This window comes from Corvus kubaryi, unplaced genomic scaffold (genome assembly GCF_017639235.1).
Source record: "Corvus kubaryi isolate FWS band 111438036 unplaced genomic scaffold, C.kubaryi_AGA036_p1.0 76, whole genome shotgun sequence".
Taxonomy (NCBI): Eukaryota; Metazoa; Chordata; class Aves; order Passeriformes; family Corvidae; genus Corvus; species Corvus kubaryi.
The window spans coordinates 158810-171494 of NW_024582063.1; the positions used below are offsets into that span (position 1 = coordinate 158810).

Sequence of the window (12685 nt, forward strand, 5' to 3'; positions counted from 1 at the left end):
TGCCAGCAATAAGAACTATGCCAGACTCAGTACTGGTTCAGCAATCCATTATTGTTCTGTTATTTCTCTCTTTTGCTCATTTGCCACTCACCCAAAACACACAGGTATCTTGGGGCTCCTGAGGCTGACCATGGTAGTAATTTCAATGGTCTAGTTTGTGCTTTGATATTTTTAATGAAGCTGTGAAAACAGGCTGCTTTACCTAAGCTTGTTAATGCCCTCAAGAGACCAAGAACATAGCCAGAAGGAGAAGGCATTTGAGGTATGTGAGTTGCAAAGCATGGCTGGGCAGGACAGAGTTAATGATCTGTGGTACTTTAACTAGACTCAAGCTACCACACCTTCGGCAGACAAGGGCTTAGAAGAAGTCCAGAAGAGGGCGAAAGCTCTGGCTTGATAGAAGGATGGTGGGACTTCCATTCCTATCTTTTGGAGAAGATTCGTTGGATAGCAGGAACATTTGTGGGCCTGCTCCTTCTCAGCCCTTTATTTGAAGGTCTGAACTTGAACTTAGAGCTATTGCTAGAGATTTGCCCAGCAGTCTAATGGCAGCTGAAGTCTCCCAGGACCTTTGTGAGAAGGCAAGTCCTATCTTTGGCCCATTCCTTACCCTGGAAAGGCTGGGCTTGCTCAGCCCTCCCTGGAGGCTCTGTGCCTTGCAGCTGGAGCTGTTTGCTGGGTTGGTTACCTGTTTATTGAGGATTGGAGGCTGGGTAAGCAGAAGCCTCTGTCACACCAAAGGTGGTGCCCATGGGAAACTCAGTGACTCGTGGTGTTTGCACACTGCAAACAGCAGGAAGAACTTCTGTGATTCTGTTTTATTTCTGAGGTGTGCGGACAGCCTAAGAAAACAAAACTGCTCTGAAGGTACTAATATTTTCCTGGTTCCCTGAGGATTATATGTGCCAAGATGTAGTTCCTTTGTGCGGGTGCATATCCTGCAGAAGGAATTAGCATTGCAGCTCTTGCTTCAGAGGAAATAAGTGAATTGAGAAACCAAGGAAAGAGTTTAATCTGCAGCAAGGTTGAACATCCTAGAGCAGCAGTTAACCCTTTATATTGACTTGGGGTTTATGATTTATTGCCATGGTGAACACAAGTGTAAAAGTAGGATACAGGGACTTGCTGGGTGCTCTCTACTGCCTGTGCCCCACGGGGAGGTACCCACATGGCTCCTATGAGCTGTTTTGGGAAACCTCTGTAAAGAAGTGTCCCTGGTGTGATGACCTCTAACCACCTGAGCTGGCTGATCACATTATGGGTCCAAACCCAGGATATGTAATATGATATATTTCTACCCATTTTGCCAGCCCAGGCCTTTCTACAGAAGAGGGAAACCCCATTCTTAGTATGTGAGATGCTGCTTGAGCCTTCCCCCAGAATTCTCTGCCTTACCTTGGGTACCACATTCAGAAAAAGCATTCAAGCTGGAAGGGGGCAGACAAATGGTTGGATTGCCTGCTTCTTCCCATCCACCTGCATTTCTTATGAGAAGAGGTTAAAAAATTTTGTCCTGCTCATCCTACACAAGTGAAGTTTTAAGAGCAAGTGTGAGGCAGGTTAAATGCTACTTTGCAGAAAAGCTGTTTGAGGCAAGAGCTCTTAGTTGAAGATACCTCCTTTGCAGAGAAGATAAAATAAAGGGATTGTGACATGTTTAAAGTGGAAATAGGGAAAAGATTATACTCTGCATATAGAATAGAAAGTCCAGAAGCCACAGACTATAGAACATGAGCAAAAACCTTCTCAAGGAGGGATCAACTTGCTGACCTGGAATTTTCCTCCCAGCCTTAGGTACTTATGTAAAAAATAAGCAAAACTGTAAAAGCACAAGGTGTGGGGGGAAAAAAGGCTTTAAGAACCTCCTCTCCCAAGGAAATGTAGAAGCAGGAAAAAAATGAGACTGAGAACACTCAGATCTGCTTTGTATCTATTTCTTTGAGGCTTTCCTTGGTACAGACGTATGCCTTAAGCTGTTACAATTTCTGTTTTCCTTGAAGAGGTAGAAATAATGGTGATAAGTCTGGGGAATGGATTTTCAGAAGAGGAAGATGAAAAGCCTTATCGAGTTAGAACTGAAATCCTCATTTTTCTGATGCTCTGGCTGTCCCCGGCATACTGTGAAGTGCAGGAGATTATTTCTGAGAAGGTGGCAAGATGGGGGTCCCTGGTGCTCCTGTTGTGTCCCTCCACCCCGTGAGACCAGAGAAAGCCTGCAGCAGTGACAAGGTGGTGCTCTCCCAATGTGCAACACCTGGAAGGGTTTCCCCTTCCTGGTCCTGGCCAGGATTTCGAAGCCAGTGAATGCAAAACTACTCCAGGCTTTGCTGAGGGTGGTGGATGTTGGATGCACAATTAGGCAGAAGATTCAGTGAAATGAGGGGGGTTTCCTTAAATACACTGTTTACTTCCCTGCCTCAGAACTAAACAATTTCAGAATCTCAGCCCAGAGGATGCCAAATGCAGCGTGAAATCCTTTAAGGCGCCTTTCTTACAGCATGAATTAACTTCTTAGCGTCTGGGAGAGTGAGTGACGTGGGTGCTGCTGCCTGTCTCCAACACACCAGTGCAGTCTGACCCCCCAGGGAAGCATTTCAGGACATGCCTGCTCAAAGCACACCCAGGAAGAATTGTGTTGGAAGAATTGCAGTGGTGAACTTGGCCTTAAAAGCAGCCATGCCTGCCTTGAGCACTGCAGAGTCCTATCTCCAAACCTCACTTTCCGGGGCCTAATACCTTTGACTAAGCTTGTGCCAACCAAAAGGAACCAGCTGGGAATTGGCTGCTGCGCAGTAACTTGATAAAAATGGAAGTGTGTCTGAATGTAGATGGTTTGGGGGCATCTTTATGTAGTGGAGGTGCATGACATTCAAGCTCCTGTGATGATTACTTTCAGAGGATGTAGGAATCTGTCCATATCAAGGAGCTTCCACGATGGGGCCTAAACTGCGCAGCTGGCCTCTTACCTTCTTCTATACCACAATGGGATCCTGGCCTATTAATAAGCTTTCTCAACCCTACTAGATAATATATGACTAGTTCTAAAAGAGTACAAATTGACAGTTCCTGTTCCCTTTTTCAAAGTTCAACATCATTTTGCCAGCAGCAAGTTTCAGAGTTTAGTTTGTGGTTGTGCCTACAGGACAGCACAAGAGCCCAGTCTTCCCAGAAAGGCACCTCAGGTAGGACCACTCAAACTTGTTCTGGTTCAGCAGCAGGTTGTAAGTAATCTTTCACACTGTGAGGAAACTATTTTATTCCATTCCTAAAAAAGGGAATATTTTTGAGGGAGAGAAAAAGAGGCCAATTGACCAATTAATTAGAATTTATTTCAAATAGGCTCATAGTTGGAAAAATGACAATATCAAAAAGCATTTCTGCTCACCATATGGGTGTGAAGTTGCAGCATTTTAGCTTATAAAAATAACTATTTTTTTGAAAAAGCCTTCTCAATATTAGCCCTGCAAGGCTAAATCACTTATGGACACATATCACTGCTTCTGGTCAGTCTCATATTTCATGAACAAAAGTTTCAGAGAAGTACCAATTAGTGTTTACTGCTGCTGCTGAATGTCCTGAAAAGAAGCCAGCTTGATTCCTGGATCTGAAGTCATTTGAAATGGCAGTAAAGTGAAATTTTGGTTTTTTAATTTTTTTTTTTTAATTTAAGCAATTCTGACCTTGAGATTGTGGTGGAAAGGGTAAACATGAAGCCTAGCTGTGCCTAGCTCCTGTGTCTGTGTCTGTGTGTATCTATATCTGTATCTATATCTATATCTCTATATCCATGTGTGATCTTGGAGAATTACTTCGACTGCTAGTGCATTTGAAATAGAATCCCTTGCTGCTCACAGATGTCCTGAGTTGGCTCATGTTCTCAGTGCTGCCCAGGCAGCTCCTGGTTTACAGAGATAATCAAATTGCTGCAGCGAATAATGAATCCTTGGTGATCTGGGAGCCCAGCGACTCCTCTGTATTGATGATGTTTACCCAAGCATGCTCCACTTGCAGAGGCCATAAAATAAATGAGAAATTTGATTAGTTTCAGTTGCTCCAGAGCTGTGCTCAGTTTCTGTTTAGCTACCATCAGAGTGTCTAGACACAGAGCATCTAAACTCTCCTTTGAACTAGAGATGGTGAGTTTCAGCCAAAAGTCTGAGTGTCTGGTTCCAGGATGCAACTGGACAGCACAGAGGCATTTCTGTCCTGACTCTGTTCTGGCTTGTTGCTATTTCAGCAGTGTCTGGTGTTCAGAACGGATCCAAACACAGTGCTGTGGCTCTTGCTTCCTGGATCGCCAAGCAGCTTTGACTCTCAGCTTTAGTCTCTGCTGGAAGCCCTCCTTCAGAGCTTATAGTACCTGTGGCATCATACCAGACATCAAGGAAGCACTGACCCACTAGCTTATAACTTATGGTAGTGTAGGTTGCCTCTGCTCTGAGATTTCTAAAGACTTTCTGAGGTTTTCTATGGAAATGAGTTTTGTTCTGCAGCTTTTAACAGAGAGGCAAAGGAGAATCCAGCAAAGGAACAGGCTTTCTTCTCCCTGGGGTCTCAAAGTTGTTAGTGAATGTATTTTTGACATCAGTGGGTTATATTTGCTAGAACCAGGATCTCCAATATCCCTGAGCCCACGGGATTGAATGTCAGAAGGTCCCTATATTAACACCTACAGCAAAATAAGTAAACAAACCCAGAACTATTAAGTTCTCTCCTGCCTACAGCCACTTCAAAGGCTCCCTCAACAGGTATCAGATCTATCTCAGAGCTGTCAGGCTTTGGTTTGTTCTCCAGGACACCTGTACTCCCCTCAAATCTGCCTGTAGGATAAGGCATGCACAAAGCACACGTGGGGTGGGCTCCTGGGCTGGTGTGACTTGGTGCATTTGCCTTGGCTTCAAGGAACTCCTCCAGCTGCCAGCCCAGGCCCAGGGAGCTGCCGTGCCTGGAGTGGCCTCTGGGCGTTCAGAACAAAAGGCAACTCATGAATATAAATTGTGTGGATCTAGAAAGCTAATATTAAACGGAGGGAGTTTCAGTACGTTTTATATTATTTAAATTAAATGTATGCCACTTACTTCTTAAGAACTTCTGCAAGCAATCCTCGGGTTAACTTATTCAGATAGCGGCAAGAAAACTTCATAAGTCACCTTTAATAACCAACACTATGTGACTACATTTCAAGTTGTCACTAGGCTATCAAAAAGATATGGTTCAAAGAACGTTTAAAACATTTCAAGTCCCCATCAAACTTCCCAAGCCGATATTCATCTAGCTTACGCTGTTGTCAAAGAAATAAGTTTAATGGAGTGAGACTAACTCTGCGTTTTCTTGTTCCTTTTGTTCCCATAAACCCAGACCTGCAGTGCTATTCTTAAAAGAAAAGAAACATGTCAGACAATATTATTAAAAATAGGCTCTATTTCCCTAAAGGACACGTTAGTCAGTCACATATGTGGCTTATGTAAATATGTAATCAGGGTCTGTTTCAATAGAAGTGTTTTAGTAACAAGGACTTTGATATTCAAGGTATTGGATCAAATACCAAAAAGCTTAGTATGCCTCAGAGATGTAAAGCAAATACCTGAAGGCTAGAAGGGAAATCCCATGCCTGCAGTTTATTTTTGTGAAGGGTCAGTGTGTGTAGAAGTAATTGCAAGCAGCCTTGCAGAAACAAATTGGATTATCTTTCATTATTTTCTCCTTTTCTTCTTTTTTTTTTTTTTTTTTTGTGTGTGTGAGAGAGAGAGAGAGAAAATCAAGCTCCTAATAAAAGCAGAATCAGATTTTGGGGTTTTTCTTCTAGGTTTGGGGTAGCTTTCAGGACCAGCCCTTGGGTTACTGCCCACCAAAAGCTGTCTTGGGAAAACCCAGAGCAAGGCACCATCCACAGATTCACAGGAGGTTTTGGGGTCCAGTTCTGTTGTTACCACTATGTGATGGATTTTGGCCCTGATCTCTAATGAAAGCCCATTTAGCACAAGGGACTGGGACTCTACAGAAACATTCAGCAGGTGACAGAAATAGAAAAGTGCTCAGGGTATTTGTATTCAGTTTCTAGGCTAAACACAAATAATGTACTGGCCTCTTCTAGTTTAAGAACAGATAATATTTTTCAGTCCTATAACTTGTAAACTGTCAGGGAAAATGAGGTTTTACTTCAGATGTATGTTCTTAATTTTTTTTTTATGCCATTATAGAAACTTTCCAAACAGGAGGTGACAAGAAATGTCGCTTTTAGTACTTACTTGAGCCATTCTCCTGAAATACAGTAAGTGATTTCCCCATACTCTATTCCAGCATCCACCAAATAAATATCTTGGAACAAGTATATGATTGGGCATCTTATTTTTAGCATTTGGAGTACAAGCCCACACACCAGGGAATTTTTTAGCAATTGCTTTAATAGTGCTGTGTTTACAAGAGCAGCACTGGTGTTATTTATCGCCAACGACTTGCAGAAATTGTTTCAATCTCATTTGCACAATGGATGTGCTGGAAGACCAGTGAGGTCAGGAGTACTGCAGTTAGCAGCACAGGAGGGAGAAAGGCTGATTTCTCTGTGTCTAATCTATCAAATTCTCATTACAAGAGTTTCAGCCTTCTCGCCTCTCAATGCAGTCAAGGGTTTGCTGCTGCTGTCCTCTGCAGCTGGATCTTATCAGCGAGGCAGGCAGGGAAAGCAGCAGCTACTCCAAGAGGGAATAAAGTCCCCTTACAGCTCCCTTCTGGCCACTTGCACAGCAGCTCTGTTTAGCCAAAGGCAAGCACTGCAGAAAAATAGGTAAGGAAATTGTTTTATGATGGATGTCTGGGAGAGGATGAGTGCTGCCTGAGAGATACCACCTCTGCATCAGGCCCTGATTTGGGGAGCTGAGCAGCACTGCCCTTTTTGTCTATGTGGCTAGTGCCTGGTTGCGCCTGTTCCTGCTCACAGCTCTACATGAAATGCTGTTCAAGCAGAAAGGAGCGTTCAGCATGAAGGGCTTGGAATAATTTATTTGTTGTGGATGGTATTACAAAGTTTACATTCTCTGTTCATCTTTTTATCATGTGGTCCTTGTTTCTAACTCATGCTTGGACCACCCTGCTTGACACAAAATGGCACATCATAGACCCAGCCCCTCTACTAAACCAATTCCTGCTCTGTTCCTTGGTTGTTGTGTATTTGTTTGGTGTGAAACTGAGGCTGGAACTTGCTCTGCCTCCCAAATAAAAATCCCTAAGGACTAGGCTACAGCAGAAAGCTTCCCTGGTGTCCCTTGTCCCCCGAGTCTTTGGAGCTGCTCTTGCTGGCATGGGCACAAATCCTACTCTCTTGCCTCAGGGCAAGTGCTCTCACTATTGGGTTAGCATCCACCTCTGTATTAAGGGGTCAAAAGCAAACCAGTTTTATGTTCCACATAATTACTTCCCTTCTCCAGGAGACAGTTTGGTGTCTTCCAATTTTGCACAGCTCTTACAAGCCCATATGTACCCTGTCTTGGGCAGCAGTGCTGCTATGTGAGTCCTCTTCTTGGGTATCTGTCCCTCCATACTATGTCTGGGAGACAGCCAATAAAACAGTCCATGTATCAGGAGTTTTTAAATGAAGCTTCATTTCTTTTTCTTCTTCCAAAACAAAATTCAGAAGCACTGTACGTACCCAGCTCTCCTTGGCAGACATCTGTTCGGGTAGCTCCTCCAACTATAAACTGAGGGTTGGCACATAACTCCTGAAAAGACACGATTTCAAAGTTTGCATCATCCTCTCTGGTCTGAAAAGTTCCCTTTACTTCTTCCTTGTTTCAATATTCAAAAATTATTAAACACTTTCAGCATTTCTTTAAAAATATATCCTTTCTCCTCTGTCTGATTAACAGGGTCCCAGGATAACATCTCCTTATTAAATTGAGGAGTGCATACATTTTTTTTGAGGCAAATCCTGACACCCTTTGCTACTAGCCACTGTCAGTGATACTACTGAGAATTTTTTCTACTGTGGAGACAGAGATGAAAATTCACCTCAGTGTTTACATCTTACTTTATCTTGCTGAGATTTTGGTTCAAGCAACACAAATGAGTTTGTGACTGTGGCTGCTGCCTGTGCCACTGGAACTGCGCTGAGTTTCCAGTGCCAACAGTGTGGAGGATGTTCCCCCACCCTGACCCTGCTTCCTGGGAGGCCAACCACACAAATGCTTTTATTAGCAACAAACCCCCTTTCTTCCTGGCCCTTTGGATCCAGCCAAGTAGGTTATGGCAACGACTGTCACTCCTATCCCAACCCTGAGCTCTCCAACAACTCATGGCCTATATTAGGAAGTTATTATTGTCTCTCTAGAGACAAAAGCCTTTTCTGTTTTGCTGAGAATTTTCCATGAGCTTCTGGATGGCAGCAAGGAGCGGTATATACGAAGCCTAACTTGGCAAGCAGGGTTGAGGACAGTTTAGGCAGTCACCGGCTCTCCTCGAGAGCAGCAGTTGTCAGCACCCTGTGGAGAGACAGAGACAACCCAGGACTTCTTGTATATGATGAAGAGCCAGTTTGTGAATCTCCTCTCCAACAGGCATCATCTCAGCTACATCCTTTTGCTTCTGTCCAGTGCAGAGGAGTCCAGCAGTAGGTTACCCATCACACCGAAGAAGGTTTTGTGTAGTTTTTTTCTCTTCTCCCTCCGAAGTGGTGCACCTGGTGTCAGTCAGCTGCATATGACTTATTACTCACCCAGATACCTGTCCTTCCTGAGCCACTCCCAAGTGCCACATGCACCTTTCACACAGCTGAGTTTCCCCTCAGGGGTCCCACACGGGTTGGTCTCTGGCAGGCAGAGCTGGGACATTTAACCCTGTTGGATCTCAGCCCTCAGTTATTCTTACCCTGCTATGCTTGTGGCTGTGTCTATGCCTGCAGCAGGCTCAACATTGTTCTTTTATGAGAAACCCAAGTCTAATTTAATGAGTTTTCTAAGGCTGATCTTCTCCAAGGATAGGCAAAGCCAAGACACATCCATGGTACTTGCTGAGGTAACATCCAGGTGCCAGAGTGAGGTGCTGATGGAAAAATGGGATTGCCAGGGGTATTAAACCTCGAGTTACTACACCTGCAAGTTTCTGTTTCTCACTTTTCAGGTGAAAAAAAAATAAAACCCCAAGCCTTGAAATTTTCTGTTTTTCTCATTCTCCTTTCCTCCACCAGATGGAGGTAAGTAATTGGGTGGGCGGGGGGGGGGGGGGGAGGTGTCCCAATTTTTTTTACTATTCCTTAATGTTGCAAGATGACAAAGGAGAAGTAAGTAGGGACGGAAATAAATGACTGAAAAATGAGAGAGCAGAAAAATCTCTGAAGCCCTGATTTTGTCACTCAAAAAAAAAAAAATCATCATCTAATCTTTGCTGATGAAAATTACTTTCCTAGAATCAGAGGCCATTTCTAGGATATATTTATTTAGGTAATAGCATTTCCAGTCAGTTGCTATTTAACTGTTACAGGCAGCTTGACGTGAGGCAGAGGATTTTATTTAGGTATGAACCTGATTTCCTGAGGGGCACAGTGGCAAGTCCTGGGTGTGGGGGCTGTTACAACTGACAGTCGATGGCACTTGGGGTGGCCGACAGACTGGCTGGATATATGTGGGGCTTTTGCATCCACCTCCAGATTGGACCTGTAGTTCTCTGGAGCTGGAATGGACAGGAAGAAAGCAGGTTGCCGTGAAGCAGTTATAGGACTCCCTGCTTTATAATGGGCTTAGAAGATAATGATTTCTTTTCCCACCCCCTTTCCAAACTTGCTTCTGCCAACCTTGGAAGTAAAGCAAGACAAGAAACAAGACATACAGAAACAGTGGATATTCAGGCTCACCACTGATTTAGCCTGGCTGTTCAGCTGGGCTTTGGTTAGACTTGCACCCAGTGAAACAGGCAGTTACAGAGCACTCTTACCGTGGGGCGCTTCCAGACTATCCCCTGGGTTTTGAAGGAGTATGGTCCCAGGTCCCGGTAGCCCAGAGCAGAAGGACAGGCTGGGAACTCTTCATCCTTGAACAGTGTACCAGTCTGCAGGCACTGCTGCTTCAGGGCTTCATAGTCCTGCTTCAAATACTTGATGGCATTCCTGTTGGATCCCAGCCCGTCCGCTGCCGCTCGTTCTTGGCATAGTCTTGCTGTGACCCTGGACATGCTGCCCACCCTCCCAGTGTGTGCTGCAGCTCTGCCTTTGCCTCCTGGGGGAGAGGAGGTGAGTATGGGCAGGCAGCCAGCTCGGGTGGAGCCAAGGACTGCCCTAAGTGCTCCAGCAGCCCTGGAGGGAGGAGGCACCAGGAGTGCAAATACGTACTGGGGAGACGGGCGGGAGCCTCAGCCATCATGGCTGGGATTATGGACACTGCCTGCTGCTACTCCCATGGTATTTGGGGTTTTTTGCTGTCCCTTTTTAAAATACTCTTTTGGCAAGAAGCCACAGAGAACTTTTTGCAGACACACCTGTTAACAGGTGGAAAGAAACTGTGTTCATTCCATGTGCTGAAAGTCAGGTTTAAGGATCAGTCCTTTAAAAATCCAGGTGAAGATGGTTTAGAACTCCTTTCCCCCTTCTGAGATCAGGCTCTGTGCTGTTGGAGAGCTGTGCAGCCACATAAAACCTGGAGCTGGCTATCTATTGCTACAGCTTACATGGCTGTGGTGATGCCATGGAGTTTTAAAGCTAGGGAAAAGCTGAACCCACTTCTGGCTTAAATGACGAGGTTTTTTTCAAAAAGACCCCTCTCTTTGGTACTCTCAAAGCAGTATGAATTTATAATTTAATTTATTAGCAACAAGAGATGTGAACTTGACAGAGCTAGAGCTGGCCACTTGCAGAGGGCAAGGATACGATCCAGGAGCATGTCTGTCGCGGGTTCGGTTTGTAACCGGGCGGAAACACCAATTTAGTGTAGTGGTTTGGTCCAAAATACTCATTACTGTTTATCTGCTGTGAGATAAGAGTTAGGAGAAATGCAAAACAGGCACCAAACTTGAAAGAATATAAAGAAGTTTATTAACAGACCTAAAAGAAGAAGGAAAAAAAATTATACCACCTTCAGAACTCTCCTCCTCCCCCCACCTTCCTCCCTTCTCCCACTGACAATGTGAAAAGACAACCCTTAAGATGTTCAGTCTGTTTACCACTTCCATAATAACCTTGTTCAGTCCATTTAGAAAGAGAAGTCTCTTCTTGCTCATGCTATGAAAACATTATCACAACGAGACAGCCGCCCACTTCCAAATATCGTTCAGTCCATTTAGGAAGAGGAGTCTCTCTGCCTGCGTGTGAGTCCTTTCCCCCGACTTGCAGCTTTTCCCGCAACTGCCTTCGAGGGTCCACTCTTGAAGTTTTTTGGGGTACAATTTTAAGGTTGAGCCGTTCAGAAACAAAAAACAGAGGCCCTTCTCCTTCCCTGGGAGCAAAGGGTCTTCATCATCTTCATCTTTAGGACTATCTCTGGGAGCATCTCTAGGAACTGAGGTTTTCTCCTTTCCCATTTGGAGCAAAAGTCCTCATCTGGTTCATCTCTACGGACTGAGGTTTTCTCCTTTCCCGTTTGGAGCAAAAGTCCTCATCTGGTTCATCTCTCCCTGTCCAAACTTCTCATGAAATTACAGCTGCGTCAGCATCTGCCTATCTCAGCGCAGGTGCTTTTGCTCACGAGTTGAACACTCCACCCCCCATATCTTCATGAAATTACAACAGGATACTCTGATATATCATAGCTTCACAACAGACTTTCAGCTTTAAGCATCTCCTCTCTCTCTTCCTTCAGGTTTTCAGCTCTTCACAGCAATAAAAAGGGTTAATCTCACCTCAGCCTTGCAGCTTTGCAGCTGGAATGTTGTATTTTTCTTATCGCAGTGGAGAGGGGGGAGAGCCGAGCCGCTCCGGCTGCCCACGGCAAGGCAGTGGGGGGGGGTTCCACAGCTGGAACAGGTCCATGGCTTCAGGATGGCCGTGGCCCGGCCCGGCCTGGCCCAGGCAGGGCCTGGCCGAGCCCGCTGGCCCCCACACGGGGCCTGCAGCCACTTGTCCCAGCGCCGGAAACGAGAGAGAGCTTGGAGGGGGAGTTTGCCTATTCTTAAATGTGGATCACAGAGGTGATCACAACTTTAAGTGGCTTAGAGAATTGTCCATATTCAAACTGGCCAGCTGATAGGTTCTATCAGTTCCCAGAGGAAACTGTAAGCACCCCTTAGCAAGGACGTCCCTTCCGGGACTATGCTTGCTAACCTATGACAATGTCTTAGGCCAAAAATGGGAAATTGTTTCACTAGATAGGAGGGAAGCTGGTAAGCCCCACTACCCCTCTCCAGTGTCACCTTGGGCAGAAGTCACTAAAACATCATCTATAAAAACGGGGTCTTGTCTCAGCTAGTGAGAGATTACCCATCATATTTACAGTCTTCTGGTGCTGTTTCCTGCATATAAAATGTTTACAGGCTGAAAACAAAGAAAGCCTTGGGTGATAAAGGCTTTATAGACCTCAGGAAATAGTGGTTCCTGTTCTGGTAGGAGAAAAACTCCATTTCCACCCTGGCAACCCCATTTTGTACTGACACAGGGGTGCACATGTCCCTGGCAAGGTGCCTGCAGATGTCTGGAGGTTCAAAAACTGACGGCGGAACTATTTTCCACGAAGCACAGCTGCTCTCTGCTGTCATCCTGTATAATGACTGG

The 12685-nt window shown here is 45.0% G+C and overlaps 1 protein-coding gene across 1 annotated transcript in view; it reads right to left on the minus strand.

The window, feature by feature from the left end:
- Nucleotides 1–10215, minus strand: part of CAPN8 (calpain 8) — a 29760-nt gene extending 19545 nt beyond the window's left edge. Inside the window, exons 1-2 of the mRNA XM_042051797.1 lie at nt 9922–10215; nt 7646–7715 (exon numbers count right to left, since the gene is read on the minus strand). Of these exons, the coding sequence (XP_041907731.1) occupies nt 7646–7715; nt 9922–10158 (307 nt within the window). The 5' untranslated portion in view covers nt 10159–10215. The remainder of the gene's footprint in view (nt 1–7645; nt 7716–9921) is intronic.
- Between the last annotated feature and the right edge of the window lie 2470 nt (nt 10216–12685).